Below are 25,207 nucleotides of genomic sequence, written 5' to 3'. Positions count from 1 at the left end.
AGAATTTGATGTTGGCTGCAAATAGGACATGGTACCTTTAATGTAGGGGGCTATTAAGTTGATTCATTAATTTGTATAATAGAACTTTGACTTTAATGAGTTATCATTGGTTGAAAAATGGTTGCACATTCTCTAATCAATTGTGATATATTGCATTGGCCTATTTTCTAGATACAAAGTTGAGATTTACAACAAAAACTTAGTTTGCGATGGATGTCAAATCAAACTCTTATTTCTGATACATATATATGTATATATATATGTATATATATAGATGTGTGAATGTATGGTAATCATATTAGAGTAATAAAGTATAAATCATAGACTACGGACATATAAGCCTTGTTTTTCGATGAATATTACTGCTTTTTCAGAATTTCCTTGAAAATGTTATGGTCCATTAAGAGCCAGAAGGGGCAAACTTGTGCACTATATTAAATACAAAGGGGACGTTACATCCTGCTATGACCCCGAGGCGCACCGAGGGGTCATCGGCAGGATGTAACGTCCTCATGAACCAGTCTAGAAACAGCTATTTTTCGAATATTAAAGCAGTCCATATATCTTTTATATACCGAATTCATTAAAAAATCTACAAAGAATTCTTACCTTATCCTTTTCTTGAGTAAAGAATGGTTAAAACATCACAGGATATCTGAGACACTGTCTTAAAATCTTTGCTGGAAAGTTGCCTGAATGTTACGATGATTCGAGAATCGCATACACACTGCACTGTATTTTGTATCTGCGCTCGCACAAATAAACTTTTTACACTTAAACAAAGGGGATCTCAGCAATTAAAAAACCTAAAATGTAGAGACCAAATCGCACAAACACTGTATGGTGTCCGCGCTCGCTCATAGAAAAATTTTACATGTAAACCAATGGGGATCTCAGCAAAATTTATTTATGCGGCCTGTAGCCCAAGGAAAAGGGCATCTTTAAAGAAAACTATTGACCGGTAGGCGGGAATTTTTAAAAAAACTATTGACAGGCATGGCTTAAATCACGACTCCAAGTTTGACTAGTCAGATGACTAGATTTATTCAACATACTAATGGGAGATATAAAATAACAATTATGATTGATATCAGCTACTGAACTTGTTTTTTTTTATAATAGCAAGGTCGTGTATTCAACAAGACAGAGAGATAATTTTAAGTTTGGGGTTAAAAATATATATTTTTAATGTATTTAAAAACAATAGAAGGTCATGGATTATCAGTACATCTATGCATGCCTTCTAAAGTGGACTTTAGAAAAATATGTACTGGAACATTAACATGTACATGTGGGCCCACATGTAGTTCTGTTATCAAGCTTTTGAGAATTATTGTGTAAAGTATCTAAATCCTAGCGTTTTGCCTTTTACAATCCCTTTATTCTACTCAGCAACATAATACAAATTCACAAGGAGACCAGAAGAAAACAGAAGACAGCTTGAGAAAGCTAGAGGATGACATCTTCTCTCCACTAGGCAACAGAGGGCAGCGTTCAACAAAGTCTGGTAGTCACAGTGACGACAGTGATGCATTTTTTGATGATCCACTACCCGTTGGTGGCAATGCATTCGGGAGCAGGTGAAATATGACATTAAAGTCAATCTCGTTTATCTGTAGCAGGGCCCTCACTGAATTTTAGAGTAAATAAAGATAATCATTAGATTTTACATAAAGGTCAGAATAATGTAGGTTACTGCTTATTTCGAGCATTGTCTTCATAAATCTGAAGTTTTAAGAAGAAATCAGTGTGATTGTTAACATTTTTAGATGAGTTTCAATATGTTATTGTATTGGACCAGCAGAAAATAAGAAGAGAGAGAAAAGAAAAGAAAGAAAAGTGAAACTCGGATGAAAACTTTGTTTTTAAGTATAGCTGTAAACAGGTTGCCTCTATTTTGATGTGGTCATGGTGAAATTCCCAGCCAATTCTGGAGGCCTACATACTACAAAGTTTTGGTATGGGGTCATGAATTTAGTTTGAATGAACATATTGGAAGCATATGTGATTTTATAATATTTGATGATCGTTGTCGCGGTTGAAGTCTAAAGTGATGAAATTGTAAATAATAAATTCTTTATGTTGTATAGCACCCTCTCAAGACTGATGTTACTTTGGCTTTAAACAATATTTCTTGACAACAATCAACCAATTAGCTATTCCCTTTTGAAAAATATATATCAGAACTGCATATTATGACATTTCATGGTCGCAGCTACTATGGAATGGCCTAAATCGCTATTTGAAATTTACCGGGAGCACTGGTAAATTTTTGATTATTCAATATCTCAAGAGCAGAAGTGTTTTAGGGGCTAAATTTTCTAGTCCTTATAATTCATCCACAGGAGCATCCACTTTTCAAAATTTCCCCAAAGTTTGCATTACCTTTAATACACAGGCATTGATATACATGTAATTTGTATTGTAGCATTTCTTAATGATTATACATACAAGCAATTTTCAATTTTCTTTACCACTAACATGACTGACATAAAGCTTACACATGTATTTTTACTTAGCAGGAATCAGAAACAAGCCCCGCCCTCCTCTCCACCCAGGAGCCCTACCAAACCAAGCTCTCTCAGCTCACTCAACAATGCCCCACCCCTTGGAGGTGGGGGTGGTCTGGGAGCACTCCCTCCCCTCAATGTAGGAGCTGGAGCAAAAGGTACATGTATGTCTTTATAGCCTCACTTTTGTTTTCTGTGTTTGAACAATCTCAGGTAGCCCAGTTGGTGTATTCATTACATGAAAAGTGAAGACATTTTTTGGGTGGTCGTAGTAAACCTAGTAAACCTTATTAACGCTTCAGTATTGATTGCCAATGCCTGTACTGTTAGTTTGTCAACGGTAATACAAATGGCATGATATAAACTCTTCATCAATTTTTTTTCATAGAATATATCTTGTGTCGGGGTACTTGTACTTGTAATCCAACATTTTTATGTCTCTGTTACGAAGTAGCTGGAGGCATTATGTTTTCAGGTTGTCTGTCCATTTGTACGTCCCGTTCTCGTGATCGCGTTATCTCAAGAACAGAGCTAATAAATTGATTAGATTTGGGGGGTCATGAGGTCAAAGGTCACAGTGTTCATCATGCATGCAAAAATAGCTTATGATCTCAAGTACTGATTGATGGATTCCTGCCAAACTTGGGTCATATACCGTATGTATCTTGCAGAGCCAATAAAGTGATTAGATTTTGGTGTCACGAGGTCAAATTTCAAAGTTAACATGGCTCATTATGTATGCATAAATAGCTCGTGATCGCATCATTAGAACCGATGGACAGATTACCATCAAACGCAGGACATGTATGTGTCTTGCTGAGCCAATGAACTAATCAGATTTGGGGATCATGAGGTCAAAGGTCATGGGGCTCATTATATATGCAAAAATAGCTTGTGATCGCATTATTATTAGAACTGATGGACGGATTACCATCAAACTCAAGACATGTATGTATCTTGCAAAGCCAATGAACTGATTAGATTTTAGGATCATGAGGTCAAAGATACAAAAGGGTCATACATGTATATGAAAAATAGCTTGTAATCACGATATTCTGAATACTTGTTAATGGATTACAATTAAACTTGAATTTGAAAAATTACTTCTGTTTTGGTTTGTGATATCGCTCTATGGCGGAGGCATCATTTTCGACTGCATGCAGTCGAAGTATCTAGTTTTTTTTTACTGCACACCCCTCCATTCCTAACATACACCTTGAAAAAAGCTCAGGGCTTTACATGCATACATGTACACTACATGTATCTCTTGTTTGTTATCCGCTCGCCGACGAAGTCGAAGGGGATATACAAAGCTGCCAACTAGTACGGATTTCCCGTAATTGGTACGGAAATTAACGGCCATGACGGAATGTTGTCTCAAATTACGGATTTTTTTTTTTTTTTTTTTTTTTTTTTTTTTTAAATATGATTTATCCTAACGAGTGCTGTGAAGTATGGCGGCCTCCAACACTCGCTGAGAAAGACGGAAAAGTATCAAGTATTCTCTTAATAGGAGCCATTTTTCATGGAAAACTGTGTTGTGATGACCTGAAACTCAATATTTAACAACTTTGTGTGAGTAAAGTCACCAAAAATTTCAGATAATCATGCGTCCGCGCAGTGTTGGCGTGCGTTTTTTTTTAGATTCATAGCGCAGCATAGGAAATTACTGATTTACACCTAAAATTACTGATTTTGAGCCTTGTGATTACTGATTTTCTGTTCTGGAGGTTGGCAGCTCTGGATATAGTAACACTGCCGTCCGTCCTTCCTTCCTTCTGTCCGTGCGTCCGTAACAAATTTGGTTTCCTATCGATAACTTCAGTAACGTTTGACGGATTTTATTGAAATTTGATAAAAAGGTACATGGACAGCCTAAGTTTGATTTCTGAGTATGTAGGTCAAAGGTGAAAGGTCGTAGCTCATTAAATATGCAAAACCACCTAATTATATATGTGAAAATTTGGTTAACTTCCTTGCCTAGTAATATAATAGTATAGTCCAATGGAGGTAACTTGTTCTGATGTATATAGGCCATTTGTACCCTGCGAGGGGATGCTACGCTTTGCATTGAATTGTTGTTGTGGTTACAGTTTCCCGCAGCCCAGACTGGGGTGATCTGGATGAGATAGACAGTAAGATTGCCAAGATGGGTTTCGACTCGTCGCAGAAGAGTGAGTCTTCTATCAAATCTGGTGGCAGGAGTGAAGCCAGTTATGAAGACGACTTCCAAAGGTAAGAATTGGTGCAATCAGATACATTTCTGTGGATTTTATTTTGTCAAAGATTTAGGATGAGGATTATTGTTGTCCAAGGAGTCCCACCCAGTACGAACCTATGAGCCTAGCCTCTTTGGCTCTGCCTCAACTGTCTTAGGGGTTGGACGATGCAAAGCTCTAATGCAGATGTGTGGGAAGAAGACAAAGAAGAAGAGGGCGAGATTACATGTTAGTTTTGTGGTATGGTTAAGAGATGGTATACTGTTAGGTTTAGAGTTGAAGAAAGTAATTATTTGGTTATGGTAAGGTCATGAACCGATTAGATTCTGTGTGTAATTGGTCAAAGTCCACAGGGTCGTAAAAGTGTTTTAAAATACCAGAAATACCAAAATTAAATAAAAAGCATTTGGTTTTGTGAGGTCAAATATTAAAGGTTACAGGAGGCATTTAAGTGATACAGTCTTATAATAATCTTTTTTTTTATTATTTAAAAAAAGAAAATTTTTGTAGGAGCTACCATTCTCTTTTTTCATTGGGTTAGGGACATCCAATTGTGATAAAGTAATATTTCATTTTTAAGCTGCAAATCTCATCCTTATGTCCAAAATGTTTCTGGTAACCTTTTTGGAGGTTCTGTGGTACCTGGTCACGTTTTGTTTCTTCTAATTATACTGATAATTTTACTTCTGGTTTTCACTATGTAGTTCGCAGGACAGTCCTAGCCAGACACCAAGGGGAAGCAACAGCCAGCGTAGCAACACAGCCAGTATCACAGAGGAGATCTCTGAAGAAATATCTGGTGATGACAGTTTCCTAGCAAGCAGTCAGGATAATGTGAGGCATCTTCTTTTAGGGAATAAATCACTCCTCGGTATATTTTGTGTATTGTTTAAATTGACAACAGACTTTAAATGCCCTTTTCTCTAAAGTAACATTCTTTGGGACTGGACATTCTCCTTTTTCAATTGGTAAGGAACATCCAATTGTGATGAGTTATATATCATTTTGAAGCTGAGAATCTGCTCTTTTAGAATCGGACCTAAACTGAAAGATCATATTTGGCGACGTTTTGTGATGCCGGGTCACATTCGGTGTATAGTTGTCCAATATCCATTTGGTCTAACATGCATTTAGGCTAAAATAATTTCATCTAATATTTACTAAGTCTCGTCATCACTACCTTGTCCGTTGACCATTTTCTCTTAATTATTATATAACTATTTCATTTAATGCCCATTGGATAATACTCATTTTATCCATTATTTTAGTTTGCTATCTATTTGTCCTATAAGTTATACTTATAAGTAGTAATTTTAATTGTAACTGATTTAAACTTATGTAATTGTGAAAATATTTTGAATTTTTTGATGCTGCTAATCTTTAAAAAAAAAAAAATTGTCTAAATTTAGCTTTTTAATCTGCTGGGTAGTGTCAGAATTTTTAAATGGCATTTTGCAGGTTTAACAATACAGAAATAGCCCTTTCAGTGGATTCTAAATTTTAAGGCTATGCTGGTTACCCTGCAAATATGATTGTTGATAGGTTGTCAAAAAATACTTTTCTTTGCATCGTCACAGTATTTTAATGAATTTCAGGTTAATTATAAAGTTGCTAGACACAAGCTACTGTGTGGCCACTGAACAAGATGAATCTGATAGGCTACTGTACAAAGGCCCAGGCATATAATAGCCTTAAAGCCTATCTGCACTAGTTTGGCCAGGAGGGATTAGACCTCCCTGCGTGGTCACTGACAGGTGGTTATCTCATCAAATCAGATATCAATTAACATAAGAAAAAGGGGACCATGGGGGATCAACATGTACCGCTTAGGCATTGTTGGCTATATAGAGGGTGCAAGTAGATGGAATGTGTATAGACCAAATAAAATTGAATTATGGATTGAATTATACCTAGACCAAATGGTTTTTGGATTACTGGTAAGACAAAATGGCAATTGGCCAATAAAACTATTCGATCAAATGGCAATAAACCTATCAAAATGGCTTTAGACACAGATAACAAATAAACAGAGAAGTTACCAAAAAAAGAATTACAAATGCAGGCTATTCTTGATGACGAAATTTGCTAAAATCATCAAATACTCGATTTGCACTAGTGGACTGCGACGTATGCGGTCATTTTTTAAGCAGTGTGCATGCGCATCGACGAGCTCATTGTTCAAACGCGTTCCCCCTTATTTTGCAGTCGTTTGAAATCTGTCACAAAATGGACCCAATTAATCTTATTCTGCAAGCGAAGAGTTGCGGAAGCCTAAGCTCTCTAAAATTAACACATTCTCTCGTCTGTAATTTCCCTTATAAATTGTTGCAGATTAATCCATAAAATGAACACAGTTTATTCATGCATCGCCAATTTGTTGCAGCATACTTATCAAGGACAGTCCCATGCACCGAATTCGTTGTTGGATCTTTAGCTTTTCGATCAAATTTTGTGCAAACACTAACATTGTGCATGACGTCACTGAGCGAGCATTGCCGTCGTGTGAAAACGAAAAAGTAATGAACTACAGTCAGCGTGCCTTATAAACCCTGCTTAAAAATGACTGCATACGTAGCAGTCCACTAGTGAACGTGCAAATCGAAAAGTCCCTAATGAACAAGTATAGTAGGCATGTATAGCAAAACCTGTTTCAGCAAACACCTCTCTATTATAAACACATTATTGGTGTCCCTTGAATAGTGTTTGCGTAGAAATGTGTACTAAAGGAACCTGTACATTAAAAATTAACTCCATACAAAGATTGTATTCCTTGAGTGGTCTTTATGTGCAGGTTTAATTATATCCCCCGGCAGTATGCCGGTGGGGTACTTTGGATTCAGCAGTGTTACGCCGCTGCCGCCGCGTCCTTGAATTGAATTGAATTGATTTATTGTCCAAAACAAATGGAAATTCATTGTTCACTGGTACATGTGTGTTACAGAGAAATGTAAAAAATTAGACAGATTATAAAACATAATAACAACATAACATCAATGGCGTTTCATCTAAGAAATCATATTCTAACTGCCACATTCCTTGATGGATTTCTTTCAAATTTAGTATGGAGGTGTATAGTGGTATAATATACACACCTATATCTTTTGGTAATGCTACCACCAGTGTTTGTCTATTATAGGGTCAAAGGTCATATTTTGGTGATTGTCTAGTGTGCGCTGTGCTCTGCAGGTCAAATTTTGAATGGAGATGTATTTTGTATTGTATTTATTCAACTTCATTGATGTACATCGATATTCTGTTTATGAACATATAAATCAATTTACAATGTAATGTAACAAATCAATATTCTGTTTGGAAACATATATACTGTTTCAATCAATTTACAATGCAGTGTTTATAGCAAAACAGAAGGAAAATTATATCCAGCAGAATCAGTCTTTTTTTTCTTTTTGTAATAACATGACATAATGCATATAGTAATATAATGTATCCAAAGATTTAGATGTACATGTATCTTGGTACAATCTACACATCTACACTTTTGGGCGATGCTGCCCTCATTGTTCCATCTTTTACATGGTCAAAGGTCATATGTCTTTTATGCGCTCTAACTGCCACATTTCTTGACAGATTTCTTTGAAATGTTTTATGGAGGTGTGTCTTGGTACAATCTACACATCTGTAGTGATTGGTGGTGCTGCTGCCACCTGTGTCCCGTCTGTTAAAGGGTCAAAGGTGTCTTTAGTGTGCTCTAACTGCCACATTTCTTGACAGATTTCTTCCAAATTTTCTAAAGAAATGCATTATACTCTAATCTACACACATATTGTTTTGGTGATGCTGCTCCTAGTCTTGACAATAGTCCGAGCCACTAGTGGCGATCTCTACGTCATCTTCTTGTTTCAGGGAGGGGAGAGGGGATCTTTGTCCCTCCTTCGAACATATGGATGACACAAAATCGCTGCCACTGCCGAGGGATACATTCGCATTGCACGGCAATACAGATTGCAATATTTCTAGTTTGATACACCAGTCCTTTTATCACTAGGCGTTGTGGCATGCGCCTGTAATCCAGCTAACAGTGGAAGTTACAAACTGATTCAGCCGAGGACGCAGGTTCAAAACTGAGTCACGGCTTTTGGATGTTGACGTTTAAAGGTCGTCCCCCAAACGTAAATAATCATATCTGATTGATACACGTCCGTAAAATCTCAATACACACACCCTGCTAGGAAACATAATGAATCAAACTTTCTGTATTACAGCTTGATGACCAAACGTCAGACCACACCGTGTCGCAGCTGAGCCAGAGTGGTCCCTTTGATTATATGGAGGAAGTACGCTCACCGACCGGCTTATGACAGTCAAAACCAGGAGACAACGACCATAAGGACAGCAAAACCAATGGCAATGGTGTCTTTGGATGGCCAGTGTAGAGCTGATTGTTTTGCAATTCTTTATAGTGAACTGTTGAAGTGAAAGCCGCATAACTTTTTGCCAGATTTATTACTCAGATTTAGTTCAACTACGGTATGTACTGAGTGGCAATTGTCAACCTCTTCATCCTGTACATGTCTCTCTAATTCTTCGTTGTAATTAGAAAAATGAAAATTAGTATGTATGAAATTTATTTTACATATTAATTTCATGAAAAAATGTATATATTATTTATTTATTGCGTTATATAATGACACTAACGTATAATGAACTTACAGAGTTAACACGTGGCCTTCCATAAATCATTGGTCTACGTTTTAGGCCAGGTTTCACTTATGCTACTTCCAGGAATATTTGTCAGTACAGGCAGCCAAATATCTGCAAGTATAGGATAGGTTAGTATATAGTTTTGTACGTAAAGTAAGGTAATCTTTGTGTACAGGGGGGTTTCGAGATAAAGCAGCAATATAGGTTTTTTTAATATCTACTTTTGAAAAATATACATGACTGTGTGGATATCGGCTGTATAGGAGGGTATATTTAAGATGAACCATTTTGTATGACAAACTTTTAGTGTCTTCTCTATCCTTTCACTGCACTGTCAGCACCTTCTTATGTACTAGTAACACGGCTGTCGTTGAGACATAACGTCTTCCCATCAAAATATAGTTTTATTGACAAGCTTGTCAACAGAAGCCCTGTATGTACTAGTGCACTACAAGTGTTCATATGACTGATATGGATCTGTAAGTACAGTGAAACCCGCATCAGCAACAGCCTGTCTACAAAGACCACTGTCTATAATGACTATTATCAACTTTCAGAGATCTATTTATTTTATATTGTTTTAATAATTTAAGACGAATAGTCCTTATTGTTGTTTACAACTTTTGTTTCTAAATGCCTGTGTAATGAAACCCCAGACAAGTAGATGTAGGAAAGCAAATAATCATCAACATCCATGTTTCCAAAAGCCTGTTCAAATTAATTTTTCCCTTGCCAGAAAAGTGTGCCGTTAAATAAAGATCAAAGCCTATTAACAAATACATATTCAAAAAAAAATTCAACTTTTACTTGTTCAACTTTTGTTGAAAGTCATTTGGAAAGATGATGTGATGCAAGATTTATAGGTGGCCAAATTTGATTAAATTTCCTTAAAATTACTCCTCTGCTGTGAAGATACCACCATTTTTATCGCCAAAAAGAATAGAATCATAGATAACTATTCTGCTGAAATACATTCATGTTCATGGCATAAATGGAATTTGGTCCAAGGATCAAACAATGAAGTATGTGTGGTTTCATATAATAATATTGTGTCAAAATATACGGGGTGTCTAAAAAAATTCAAACAAGATTTTGAATGGCAATGTACAACACCATTCTCAAAGAAATTTCTTAAATTATATTGTAGCAGAATCCCTTCGTTTTACTGTGGATTTTATGACTATTTAAGCTAAAACAACAAAATTATTCTTGTTTTTGTAAGAGTAGCATTTTTAGCTCATCCGGGCCCCTAGTTGTATTAGGGCCCCTTTTAGTTCTTATATGTATCTATTATACCGTCCTATTTGCTGAATTTGTCACTCTTGGTTGATGACACTGTTGTTTTACATTCGCACACAAATATTTCTACTCATTTATCTACAATGAATAAAGAATTACAAATGTTAAATTACTGTCAAATGTAACAAGCTATTTTTGAACTTTAAGAGAACAAAGTTTCTACTTTTCCATTCTAAAAGAAAAAGAGTTTCATCAAATATTGACCTGACAAGAATTAAAAATACTATTATTCAGGCCTGATAAAAACCCGATTTAAATCGGTTTCCCGATTTTTTTTATTTTTCCCGATTTTTTCCCGATTTTTTTTTTCTTCCCGATTTAAAAAAAAAAAAAAAAAAAAAAAAAAAAGTTTTTTTTTTTTTTTTTTTTTTTTTTTTACCAGATTTTTTTTCTTCTTCCCTTTTTTATCCTGATTTTCCTGATTCCCCCCTTATTTTCTCTATTCTTCCCTATTTTGCCCTATTTTTTTCTCCCAATTTTCTTACTCGAAAGGGGGGAATGTTGTTAGATGCCGTTTTTTCCCCGCGAATCGCCTTTTTTTTTTTACTCAAGGGGGGCGTGGTTGAGGGGAAAACAAAAAACCTATTTTTTTTTTAGTGCTCACTATCACCCCTGATTATTGAAAGAACTGGATCAGTATTTTCATAGTGTAATATGCTTTTTCATGAGTCACTGTACCGGAAGATATTACATTGCTTAAATATCCTCTAAGCTTTTCAGAAGTATAGTGTTATCCAAACGCAAATATTTTCTACCCTGCGAAGTAATGATCAATATTTATAATGCTTCCATTTTTAATACCACACCTCAATAATTGTAAATCATTTATCTGGCAAAAACATGTCAAACACTATTTGGCAGTTCTAAACATGGTTTCGCCAATAAAATTAAGGTGTTAAATCTCCCTTTTAAATAATGGTATAGTCTCCTAATTGGACGATACCATTATGTAAAGGGGGGTTTTGCCTTTTGGTTAAAAAAAAAGAAAGAAAAAAACGCCTCAAATGGCGCTATTTGAGCGATTTGGCAATTTATATGCGCAATTTGAGAGTTCAACACATCGTTTTCCAATTTGCAAAAAAACCAAAGATGAGAGACATAAACAGATGACAACAGAGGAGACAATACCATTCTTCTTAGAGAAGATATTTGCACTAACAAAAACGCCTCAAATGGCGCTATTTGAGCGATTTGACAGTTTATATGCGCGATTTGAGAGTTTCCAGTTTGCAAAAAAAAACAAAGGATGAGAGACATAAACCGATGACGAAACAGGTAAAGTAGCTTGAGCGCTACGCAATAATATCATTTAGGATACAATACCATTCTTAAGGGAAGATATTTGCAATTTGGATGAAAAACTATCAAAAACGCCTTAAATGACGCTATTTGAGCGACTTGACAGTTCTTAACGTGGTTTCGCCATTTTTACACATAAACCAATAACATTAATGTGTAAATCTCCCCTATAAAGTAATGGAATAGTCTTCTTATTGATATAAACGGACGATACCATTATTTATAGGGGGTTTTGCCATTTTGATAAAAAGCTAACGAAAACACCTCAAAAAGCGCCTATATACACTATTTGGCAGTTCTAAACATGGTTTCGCCATTTTTACACAAACCTAGAATCGGACGCATTAACCAATAAACTTAACGTGTAAATCTCCCCTATAAATAATGGAATAATCTTCTTATTGATATAAACGGACGATACCATTATTTATAGGGGGGTTTGCCATTTTGATTAAAAAAACTAACGAAAACACCTCAAAAAAGCGCCTATATACACTATTTGGCAGTAACATGGTTTCGCGCCATTTTCACACAAACCTAGAATCGGACGCATTAACCAATAAAATGGACGTGTAAATCTCCCCTATAAAATAATGGAATAGTCTTCTTATTGATATAAACGGACGATACCATTATTTATAGGGGGTTTTGCCATTTGGATAAAAACTAACGAAAACGCCTCAAAAAGCGCCACTATACACTATTTGGCAGTTCTAAACATGGTTTCGCCATTTTCAAACACACCTAGAATCGGACGCATTAACCAATAAAATTATGTTAAGGACGGGACAAAATGCAAGGGGGACCCTTGCATACTGTGATTACATAGCTTGCAAGGGGGGACCCTTGCATTCTGTGTCGTCCTTAACATGTCATGAAATGATCTATTTTCATTTATATATAGGATCAGTCTATCCAAACTATGTAATCGCAGATCATTCCTTGAGATGTTAAGGACGGGACAAAATGCAAGGGGGGACCCTTGCATTCGGTGTCGTCCTTAACATGTCATGAAATGATCTCTTTTCATTTCTATATAGGAGTGTATGATCAGTCTATCCAAACTATATAATCGCAGATCATTCCTTGAGATGTTAAGGACGGGACAAAATGCAAAGGGGGACCCTTGCGTTCTGTGATTTCATAGTTTGCAAGTGGGACCCTTGCATTCTGTGCCGTCCTTAACATGTCATGAAATGATCTATTTTCATTTCTATATAGGAGTGTATGATCAGTCTATCCAAACTATGTAATCGCAGATCATTCCATGAGATGTTAAGGACGGGACAAAATGCAAGAGGGGACCCTTGCATTCTGTGATTACATAGTTTGCAAGGGGGACCCTTGCATTCTGTGTCGTCCTTAACATGTCATGAAATGATCTCTTTTCATTTCTATATATAGGAGTGTATGATCAGTTTATCCAAACTATGTTATCGCAGATCATCCATGAGATGTTAAGGACGGGACAAAATGCAAGGGGGGACCCTTGCATTCTGTGTCATCCTTAACATGTCATGAAATGATCTCTTTTCATTTCTATATAGGAGTGTATGATCAGTCTATCCAAACTATATAATCGCAGATCATTCCTTGAGATGTTAAGGACGGGACAAAATGCAAAGGGGGACCCTTGCGTTCTGTGATTACATATAGTTTGCAAGTGGGACCCTTGCATTCTGTGTCGTCCTTAACATGTCATGAAATGATCTATTTTCATTTCTATATAGGAGTGTATGATCAGTCTATCCAAACTATGTAATCGCAGATCATTCCATGAGATGTTAAGGACGGGACAAAATGCAAGGGGGGACCCTTGCATTCTGTGATTACATAGTTTGCAAGGGGGTCCCTTGCATTCTGTGTCGTCCTTAACATGTTATGAAATGATCTATTTTCATTTCTATATAGGAGTGTATGATCAGTTTATCCAAACTATGTTATCGCAGATCATTCCATGAGATGTTAAATGACGGGACAAAATGCAAGGGGGGACCCTTGCATTCTGTGATTACATAGTTTGCAAGGGGGACCCTTGCATTCTGTGTCGTCCTTAACATGTCATGAAATGATCTCTTTTCATTTCTATATAGGAGTGTATGATCAGTCTTTTAGCCCAAACTGAAAACAACCAACAATTTCAGGTACAATGTTTTTGTATTCTCTTTAAAAGTATCTTATAATCTACGTTTAGCAACGAAATCGGTCGGTAGGCTAATTCTTCACAAGCTTGGATCTTTGCCATCTTTAAAGGTAGTACTGCTTGCCTTTGAGAGGCTCATAATTACGCTCGTTGAAGAGCTTCATTAAAACTGGCCGAAATTTCTGATAAAATTCTACACTTAAACCATCTTTTCCTGGAGATTTTTAAAGTTTCATATCTTTTAGTAGTGTTATGCATTCCCTTTCTTCGATTGTTTCCTCACATGATTCTCGTGATACAATTATCGTTCAATTTGGCAGGGTATTAGGAAAGAAGGTTAGTATAAAAAGTGTCATCTTGTATAGAATCTATTTGCTTTATAATAGCTGCCTATAGAATGATTTTATTCCTTCAATAATTTCATTTTCGTTAAAAGTGGTATTTCCATTTATATTTAATTTCTGTATTATACTTTTTTTTCTATTTGATTCCACTAACTGTTTGAAGAATACTGTATTCTTTTCTCTACATTCTGTTGTGTAGTATTGTCCCAAAACCCAGTGGGTTATATAGTACCCTCATAATTATTTGAGATGCACTTAAAAGCAAAGTTTATATCTTTATAATCCTTCCCAATAGAAAGACCAAGTGCATTCACAATCCCCTTCCCAGGAAAGACCACCTCTGTTATGTTTATAAGCCTCATACATAAAACTACGAAGTAGTCCATTGTTTGGCGGCTCTCATTCATGCCTTTGTCCCTTTGACAGAATGTAACCTACCCTCATATTACTTGTATCCTTCTGGATAAATATAGCTTTCTGAGGAGAGTTGAGTTTTGATCACGATTAGATCAAGACCCTCTTTCTAGCTGGCTCTCTCTTCATCCTGTGTTTTACATAATTATGTGGAAGTTTGTATGATGTGACCGATTTGAGTCTCCAAAGTTTGAAGATAATAAATACTCTTGATATGACTCAGGAATTACAAGTCTCTCCTTGCTTCTTCATAATATTTATGTACCTCTCCTACTGCCTATAACCAAATACACCGATCCCAACACGACAATTCATACCGAGTTTGATTTACGTTCAGACCTTCATTGATGTAATAATATCGTAAAGTAAACTTGTTGTTTCTTAGTTTTCAATTTTTCAAAAATCTTTTGTGGATTATGTGTCCGTTGCCAATCGACAATCACTTTAGCCCCCCTTGGACCTTGGTTTAGGTGGCTATAATAATTTCAAAATCTTTCTGTGATATGAAACAAACCTCACAGCCCTCCTACCCAAAGAAGAGTACATGCAACCAATAATAAGAAAGAAAAACAAAAGAAAAACAAAACTATATACAACCACAAAACAAAGTACCAAACCTTACAAATAAAAGAAAACCGTCCGTCACTAAGTATTTAGTCTCCTGATAGCAAGACCTTTCCAAGCACTTTGAATATCGAATTTCTAACTTCACTCCGCTAATCATATCATTGATCAAGCGTTTCATATATTTTAAAGAAAGAAAATACAGGGGGGGCAATGTGATTGTTATTGTAATTGAAAAATGAAAATATGATTGTTCCCATCCCTGCTAATTCATGGTTGTATCGCAGGCGGTTGGTTGTAAAAGTTCTGAAATGTTTTTTTATATTATCTTAAACCATGGACTATATAGCCTTAAAGATATATAGACCGATGAGTGGTAAAATTGCGGTTCAAGGGTGTTGGGTGCAAAATATCAATTCAATATTGTTTAAATATTGCCTTCAGAGGTAAGAGGTTTAGATGATGGCAATACATCAATCTAAATTCACAACAAAGCATAAATATATGCCCAAATGTTAAATCAGTTAAGTGCATTCGCGATATCTGTTCAGGCCGGATCGACATGATAATTTACCCTTGAAAATGGTTTCTCATTGAATCATGTAGTAAAGGAATCTGTCTAGACCACCTGTCCGAAGGCCACTTTTTTGTGTTTCCCTTAATGGTCGCTATAGACAGGTTTGAGTGTATATCAATTAGTAGGCGGTTTCCAGGCAACATTTGTATCATCACGTATTTAGTCAAAACATATTCTTTCACATGATAATTGGTAATCACAGCTTCCTTTTGAGAGGGGCGTTTCCAAAACGCTCTAGAATTTCGACCAATACCCAGACATTCGTTGATGTATATTTTATTTGATGGTTCTTTTGTCAACTCAATTGTGTAAATCCCGTTCATGTGTCTTTCTGGAAATAAAATAATTACATAATTCTTTCCATTAAAAAAAAAATATATAGACCCTATCATTGATCGAGCGATATATAGCACCGAATTAATTATGCACCGCCTATATACCGAGAGCACTGCAGCATCTGCATGCACGTTAATTAAGTAAACAAGTGCACTCCATGCTTCAGACGAGTGGGACTGAGTGTTGTGGGGACTTTGGTCATTTTTTAAAACAATTTTTTTTTCTCATTCTTGCACGACTCCAAGTTTGCTTAAATAATTCATGATATCTTTTCCTAGAGAAAAAAGGAAACAAGATGGTGAATCCCGATAGTTTCTTTTTTAAATACGGTTTGTCAGCATGTGCTGCGACGGTAGCAGAAACAGGTGAGCCAAACTTGTGCGGCAGCCCGGTTGCACTCCCGCTGAGCTAGGCGAGATCAGGAGGCCAATGTCCCTATCTCTCCACGCGCGCTGCCACAGCCATACATAGGGAACCACATCACGAGTATTTACTATTAATATGGGCGACTGCACTGTATGTTATGGATGATTTTGTTTTGTTGAAATTATATGATTTTGGTACAGCAGACTATTCAGAAGGTCTATGATGTGTGAGATGATAGGGATAGGGAATATTCATTAAATGTCCAAATAAAGATCATGAGTTAAAAGTCGTTAATAGACCTACCTGTTTTGTGTCAATTTATTTGTTATTTTTGGAACTATATTTCGGAATAACTTTGATATTAGTATACACTTTTTCACAGGTTTCACAGCGAACCGCTGCACAATACAACTTAGGAGTGCATACCGATGGTGGGTTAATTGCGGGCGGGCGCGCGCCTGTGTGAAGTTATCTACCGTAATGAGGATCTGTAACAGATAACTTCACACAGTTTGCCATGAAACCTGTGAAACATATGGAAAACTTACGCGCATCTGCTCTGCGCCTCGTCGCTTATCCTGTTAAGCATGGGGAACGTACACCAAAAAAGCCATATTTTGATATAATTGCTGGTATTACGGGAAAATGGAAATTTAAAAAAAAAAATCTTCGGACGGTTTCTTATAATTTGAAATGTCATCTTAAAAATAATACTAATTTTGGGATTATTCTTTCAGGGGAAACGGTTGCCATTTTCCCCTAAAAGTTTTGACTTTTTCAGCCTGCCTATGGAGATTGCACTGTTTTTCCCCTTTTTTGTCAGGTTTCGCTCAGTCAACCAGTCGGCAAATCTTACACGAGTGACATATAAAAAATCTTCGGACGGATTCAGAAACCTTGACATCCCACCTTTACGTTGGTATACCGATTGTTTTCATTTGTGGAGGGGAAACGGTTGCCATTTTCCAACCAATAAAAAGTAGCTTTTCATAGTAAACCAAGGTGACTGGGATAGTGTAGCGCTATAGCTACTCACAACGAGTGCGCCCGTACCGTACAAACAATGCACAGTTATAGCTTCCGTGCATTCGCTGTAGAGGTCAGTGTGTGTATTTAACGCAGTGCGTACATAGTGTGTGCGTTGCGCTCAAAATCTCGGAGACCGCATCATGTCGATGCATGCGCACCCGAATGGGTCATTGCACTCCAACTAGAGGGAAGTCAGTATAATCATTGGCAGAGGGAATGAGTTCGATTTTGTCTACGGTGTGATGGCAAGCCTCTGCTGGTGTAGTCTACCGTAATTTTGCATGTATTTAACTAGGTGAGTTTCATTTCTAATTCTAGTTTGTTAGTGTTAGTAAGTAGTCAACGAGAGCAAGCGCTCGCACCCCCGCTTTGTCGCATTGGACTAGTCCGATCAGTGTACTTTCACGCAAGAGTGCACTTGAGCGCTCTCTCTTCGTGAAAGTGGTTGTTTAGTGCTGTATTCTTTTATGCGCGTTTAGGGCTAAAAGTTTTCCATATGAAGAGTATACTAATATACTCCAAAAATAACAAGAAAATTGATTGAAACAGGTAATTAACATAATGACTTTTAGCTCATATGATCTTTATTTGGACATTTAATGAATATTTACTTCATTTTGGGTATGTTTTAGTGGTATCTCCACGCCGGAGTTACGGGTCAAATTTTGGATAGGCTTCTGAACAAGCGCCGTTTGTTTCTTCTTCTTCTTCCAGTGCAAGTACAGTCCTCTAGGTAGAGTATTTTCATACTGTTGTGTAGTGCTGTGAACAAGTGTGCCATGCTGCATCGTGTGAGCCTCAAAAAAAGAGGTCCCAAACGATTTTAGAATTGAGTAGTAAAAGGTGTTCATTGTGCAAGTAAAAATAACTCCTTCTCCAGCTAGTTTGATGCAGAGTTACCCCAACCAGCTGCCTCTTATACTGTTCCAGAGAAGAAGCTGCCGTCACAGTGGTAGGGAGCTGGTGTGTACGTTGGTCTTCTTGCACGTGTTGTCTACATGTGTCTTCCAGCTTAGCTTGGAGTTGATGTGTACTCCAAGGTATTTGGCATTGTTTACAGTTGGAAGCTCAACTCCATGGAGTAAGTAAGGTGAACGTATGACATTTTCCACCTTGTTGGTCACTCTGATGACTTCACACTTGCTTGGGTTGTAGATGGTTAAGGTCTTCTTGGAGTGTGTCTGCGTCGGCTTGTGAGTTAATGTGTCGGTATAGTAGACAATCATCAGCAAACATCCGAGCTTCTGAACGGACACAGTTTGGCAGATCAAGAAGAGAAGAGAAGAGAAGAGAAGAGAAGGGGGCCGAGGACAGTCCCTTGGGGTGCCCCTGAGGTCACATCTGCCGGAATAGAACTTGTTCCATCCAGTACAACCTGTTGTACACGATCTGTGAGAAAGGCTTTGATCCAACAGAGGAGGTTACCCTAGACACCATAGAAGGCTAGTTTTCTCAGGAGTCTTTCATGTGGTACTTTGTCAAATGCCTTTGAAAAAATCTAACAGCACTGCATCGATCTGCTTATTGTCCAGTAAAAGCATGGCCCGAATAAAAGTAATACGGCTTGCACATGCAACGGGGGGGGGGGGGGGGGGGGGGGGGGAGAGAATCTATACTACTACAGTTAAACCTGTGTTAACGACCACCTGTCTGTAACAACCACTTAAATTTCACCGTGAGATTTCATGTACTGTAGTTAAGAACCTGTACACAACGACCACCTCGTCGCCTGGCTGGCAGGTCAATTTCAGGTCAATAATGAAACTTTAAGTAGAAGGGCGTTAGCACTAAATCGCCTCAAACTATTATAAAACTAACTAATTTCCAAGAAAAAAAATTATAGTCGTGTTCTACTACAACATTTCTATTACGGTAGTCGTTTATGTTTTAAACCAATTTTCGGGACGGAAAGCAATTTAAATATAAAACAAATCTTTAAATGCGAATAATTCGAAAAGTAGTTTTCGAGTCGCTCACCCGCTAACGCCCTTCTGCCACCCGGCCGACGACCTGTCCACAACGACCACCTGTCTGACGTGACCAGCGGCCACTCATTTTGCTTCCGCTGGCCACAGAAAATGCCCACACAACGACGCAAGGCCAGGAGCCAGATGTAATCTCAGCGGAACAACCGTGGATATCACCTAATACTATAGATGAATTGTAATTTGTATGATGTGCTGAGCCTGGGGCCCCTGGCCCAGCACATCGTACATTTACGAGGCCGTATGATCATGTGTAGACAGAAATAACCGTGTGGTTTTGCCATGGAGAATTATTTAATAAAACCAGGCTTGAATACCAGCAATATGATTGTACAGTACCAGGTTTGAGAAAAAAATATAACTAGAATTCAATTCGTCACGAGGACGAATAAGGTGGTCTGTCTTCAAGTCTTATGATAGATTATAATATTTACTATATTGAGAAAGGGAGAAGTTATATAGACATGTAAACAATGATGATGATGATGATGATGATGATGATGATGATGATCATGATGATGTTGATGATTATCATCAACAGACCATGATGACATCAGACTGAAAAAAATGAGAGAACATTTAGAAAGTACATGTAATATAGTCTCAGCTACAACGTACTAAAAAATCAACAAAAATCAAGCCAAAATAATGGCGATATTGCTCGCAAAAGACAAGAATGTAGAATCCAGATTTGAGAAAAAGTCATCTCCTATAAGGATTACACGCAAAAAGTAATGGATCAAGTGATAATAGGGTAATAATAAAGTAAATATGGTTGTTTATTACATTATTTGCGATTGTACGTGTTTTAATATTCAAAGGAGATGGTACAGTGAAAGGTCAAAAAGAAAAAAAAGTGAAGAAAAAAAATTGTTGGAGACGCCCGGACTCGAACCAGGGACCTCGAGGTCGGAAGTCAAGTGCGTTACCGATATTCCAAAACATTTCCCATAGAGATTACACATAAACGGAAAATGGAATTCTCAAATCCCACTTTGTAAGTGAAATATGAGCATGATCCCGGCATCTGATCAAAAAATAAAGGGCACACTAGTGAAAGCTTATTGTCTCAGCTACAACATACTCGAAGCTCAGCGTAAACAAAGATAAAACGATGGAGATATTGCTCGCGAAAGACGAGAATGTAGAATTCAGTTTTGAGAAAAAGTCATGTCCCATAGAGAATACACGCAAAATGTAAAAAATTGACATGCCTCCTTTAATCGCAAAAATACGCCATGATGCCTTTGTCAAAATGAAATATCGTGGCAACTGCATTTGTAGACAATATTCTCAGGTAGAACATATCAAAATTTGAAAGAAAATTGATCAATTTTTACAGAGATACAATCAATTTTCCAAAAATCTGCTGACGTCATAATATGCAAATTGAAATTTTGAGTTCGGAGGCCATTATGATGACGTCATGAGTTAATTGAGGGTCAAATGAGACATGAAATCATATCTCCAACTCATGCTTTTTCCAACCATGATATAAAAGTTGGGGGTCAATGGACTATCTGAAGAGCTATTTTGATTTTTAAAATGGCATGTTTTTGATCAAATTTGCATTATATTGCCCATAGCAGCACGCGCGGATTTTGAACTTTGACGCACGTTCACGGCCTTATGAAAGGTCAAGAGTGACTGAAATTAATGTAAATTGTCATTTACGGTAAGAGGAATCTAAATCATGTAAAATATTTGAATTTGACTTTTTCCGCGGGGACACGTACGGACGGAAAATTTTGAAATGCTTAAAATGACGTGAAACATGTGCAAAAAAAATTTGGAATGAATTTGAGCATTTTAAAATTTTAATGCGCGCGTACGTGCGCGATGAGGTGGGCGCACGGATTTTGTTGAAATTTTAAGCTGACCTTTGACCTGAAGTTGATGTATACTAAATATGGTTCATTTTGGATTACTCGTTATCGAGATATGATAATGACCTGATTTTTACAAAATGGCGCCTGGATGACGTCACGATGACCTAATGACCTTGAAAAAGTTGATTAGACTTGAAATTATAGGGCCTGATGACTGACAGAAATTCAAAGGAAAATTTTGAAATGCTTAAAATGACGTGAAACATGTGCAAAAAAAGTATGGAATGAATTTGAGCATTTAAAAATTTTAATGCGCGCGTACGTGCGCGATGAGGTGGGCGCACAGATTTTGTTGAAATTTTAAGCTGATCTTTGACCTGAAGTTGATGTATACTAAATATGGTTCATTTTGGATTACTCGTTATCGAGATATGATAATGACCTGATTTTTACAAAATGGCGCCTGGATGACGTCACGATGACCTAATGACCTCACGATGACCTAATGACCTTGAAAAAGTTGATTAGACTTGAAATTATAGGGCCTGATGGCTGACAGAAATTCAAAGGAAAATTTTGAAATGCTTAAAATGACGTGAAACATGTGCAAAAAAAATTTGGAATGAATTTGAGCATTTTAAATTTTAATGCGCGCGTACGTGCGCGATGAGGTGCGCGCACGGATTTTGTTGAAATTTTAAGCTGACCTTTGACCTGAAGTTGATGTATACTAAATATGGTTCATTTTGGATTACTCGTTATCGAGATATGATAATGACCTGATTTTTACAAAATGGCGCCTGGATGACATCACGATGACCTAATGACCTTGAAAAAGTTGATTAGACTTGAAATTATAGGGCCTGATGACTGACAGAAATTCAAAGGAAATTGACCTTGTCGATTTCGAGTAAACGTGTGCACAAAAAAGTGTATGGAAGAAATAAAAATAAACTAGATTTTAATTCGTCACGAGGACGAATAAGGTGGTCTGCCTTCAAGTTATATAGCCATGTAAACAATGATGATCATGATGATGATCTTGATAGTAATGGTGATGACGATGATGATGATCATCATGATCATGATGATGTTGATGATCATCATCAACAGACCATGATGACATTTGATTGAAAAAAATGGGGGAACATTTAGATAGCATATAGTCTCAGCTATACAACATACTAAAAAATCAACATAATCCAAGGAGAAATAATGTCGATATTGCTCGCAGAAGATAGGAATGTAGATTCCAGATTTGAGAAAAAGTCATCTCCCTTAGGAATTACACGCAAAAAGTAATGGATCAAGTGAAAAAAAGGGTAATAATAAAGTAAATATGGCTGTTTATTACGCGATTTGCGATTCTACGTGTTTTAGTAGTCAAAGGAGATGGTAAAGTGAAAGGTCAAAAAGAAAAAAAAGATTGTTGGAGACGCCCGGATTCGAACCAGGGACCTCGAGGTTGGAAGTCAAGTGCGTTACCGATATACCAAAACATGTCCCATAGCGATTACGGGTTTTGGATTACTCGTTATCGAGATATGATAATGACCTGATTTTTACAAAATGGCGCCTGGATGACATCACGATGACCTAATGACCTTGAAAAAGTTGATTAGACTTGAAATTATAGGGCCTGATGACTGACAGAAATTCAAAGGAAATTGACCTTGTCGATTTCGAGTAAACGTGTGCACAAAAAAGTGTATGGAAGAAATAAAAATAAACTAGATTTTAATTCGTCACGAGGACGAATAAGGTGGTCTGCCTTCAAGTTATATAGCCATGTAAACAATGATGATCATGATGATGATCTTGATAGTAATGGTGATGACGATGATGATGATCATCATGATCATGATGATGTTGATGATCATCATCAACAGACCATGATGACATTTGATTGAAAAAAATGGGGGAACATTTAGATAGCATATAGTCTCAGCTATACAACATACTAAAAAATCAACATAATCCAAGGAGAAATAATGTCGATATTGCTCGCAGAAGATAGGAATGTAGATTCCAGATTTGAGAAAAAGTCATCTCCCTTAGGAATTACACGCAAAAAAGTAATGGATCAAGTGAAAAAAAGGGTAATAATAAAGTAAATATGGCTGTTTATTACGCGATTTGCGATTCTACGTGTTTTAGTAGTCAAAGGAGATGGTAAAGTGAAAGGTCAAAAAGAAAAAAAAGATTGTTGGAGACGCCCGGATTCGAACCAGGGACCTCGAGGTTGGAAGTCAAGTGCGTTACCGATATACCAAAACATGTCCCATAGCGATTACGGGTTTTGGATTACTCGTTATCGAGATATGATAATGACCTGATTTTTACAAAATGGCGCCTGGATGACATCACGATGACCTAATGACCTTGAAAAAGTTGATTAGACTTGAAATTATAGGGCCTGATGACTGACAGAAATTCAAAGGAAATTGACCTTGTCGATTTCGAGTAAACGTGTGCACAAAAAAGTGTATGGAAGAAATAAAAATAAACTAGATTTTAATTCGTCACGAGGACGAATAAGGTGGTCTGCCTTCAAGTTATATAGCCATGTAAACAATGATGATCATGATGATGATCTTGATAGTAATGGTGATGACGATGATGATGATCATCATGATCATGATGATGTTGATGATCATCATCAACAGACCATGATGACATTTGATTGAAAAAAATGGGGGAACATTTAGATAGCATATAGTCTCAGCTATACAACATACTAAAAAATCAACATAATCCAAGGAGAAATAATGTCGATATTGCTCGCAGAAGATAGGAATGTAGATTCCAGATTTGAGAAAAAGTCATCTCCCTTAGGAATTACACGCAAAAAGTAATGGATCAAGTGAAAAAAAGGGTAATAATAAAGTAAATATGGCTGTTTATTACGCGATTTGCGATTCTACGTGTTTTAGTAGTCAAAGGAGATGGTAAAGTGAAAGGTCAAAAAGAAAAAAAAGATTGTTGGAGACGCCCGGATTCGAACCAGGGACCTCGAGGTTGGAAGTCAAGTGCGTTACCGATATACCAAAACATGTCCCATAGCGATTACGGGTAAACGGAAAATAAAATTCTCAAATCTCACTTTGCAAGTGAAATATGAGCATGATCCCGGCATCTGATCGAAAAATAAAGGGCACACTTGTGATAGCTTATTGTCTCAGCTACAACATACTCAAAGCTCAGCGTAAACAAAGATAAAACGACGGAGATATTGCTCGCGAAAGACGAGAATGTAGAATCCAGTTTTGAGAAAAAGTCATGTCCCATAGAGAATACACGCAAAGTGTGAAAAATTGACATGCCTCCTTTAATCGCAAAAATACGCCATGATACCATTGTCAAAATGAAATATCGCTTAAATGCATTTGTAGAGAATATTCTCAGGTAGAACATATCGAAATTTGAAAGAAAATTAATCAATATTTACAGAGATACAATCAATTTTCTATATATATGATGACGTCATAATATGCAAATTCGTTTTTTAAGTTTCAAGGCCATTATGATGATGTCACGATATATATAATGGCCAAATGAGACCTAAAATCATATCTCCAACTCATATTCTATCCAAATATGAGAACAATTTGGGGGTTCTGTGGACTTACTA

General features: G+C 36.9%; 2 protein-coding genes across 5 annotated transcripts in view; both read left to right on the top strand.

The window, feature by feature from the left end:
- LOC582032 (FGFR1 oncogene partner) overlaps positions 1–10,921 on the top strand; it is a 35,143-nt gene extending 24,222 nt beyond the window's left edge. For 3 of the 4 annotated variants that reach the window (XM_782007.5, XM_011682481.2, XM_011682482.2), the window contains 5 exons: positions 1,393–1,580; positions 2,520–2,668; positions 4,604–4,745; positions 5,434–5,563; positions 8,953–10,921. In XM_782007.5, the coding sequence (XP_787100.3) occupies positions 1,393–1,580; positions 2,520–2,668; positions 4,604–4,745; positions 5,434–5,563; positions 8,953–9,048 (705 nt within the window). In that variant the 3' untranslated portion in view covers positions 9,049–10,921. The remainder of the gene's footprint in view (positions 1–1,392; positions 1,581–2,519; positions 2,669–4,603; positions 4,746–5,433; positions 5,564–8,952) is intronic. The other variant, XM_003726766.3, reaches the window with a different exon arrangement.
- A 5,256-nt stretch (positions 10,922–16,177) lies between these two features.
- LOC580090 (mitochondrial uncoupling protein 4) overlaps positions 16,178–25,207 on the top strand; it is a 30,591-nt gene continuing 21,561 nt past the window's right edge. The window contains exon 1 of the mRNA XM_780164.4: positions 16,178–16,732. Coding sequence (XP_785257.2) covers positions 16,663–16,732 — 70 coding nt within the window. The 5' untranslated portion in view covers positions 16,178–16,662. The remainder of the gene's footprint in view (positions 16,733–25,207) is intronic.

Source organism: Strongylocentrotus purpuratus, unplaced genomic scaffold, assembly GCF_000002235.5.
Source record: "Strongylocentrotus purpuratus isolate Spur 01 unplaced genomic scaffold, Spur_5.0 spur5_scaffold_14, whole genome shotgun sequence".
Lineage (NCBI taxonomy): Eukaryota > Metazoa > Echinodermata > Echinoidea > Camarodonta > Strongylocentrotidae > Strongylocentrotus > Strongylocentrotus purpuratus.
The sequence above is the reverse complement of the archived record's forward strand: the minus strand, read 5'-3'. Positions and strand labels throughout refer to the sequence as shown.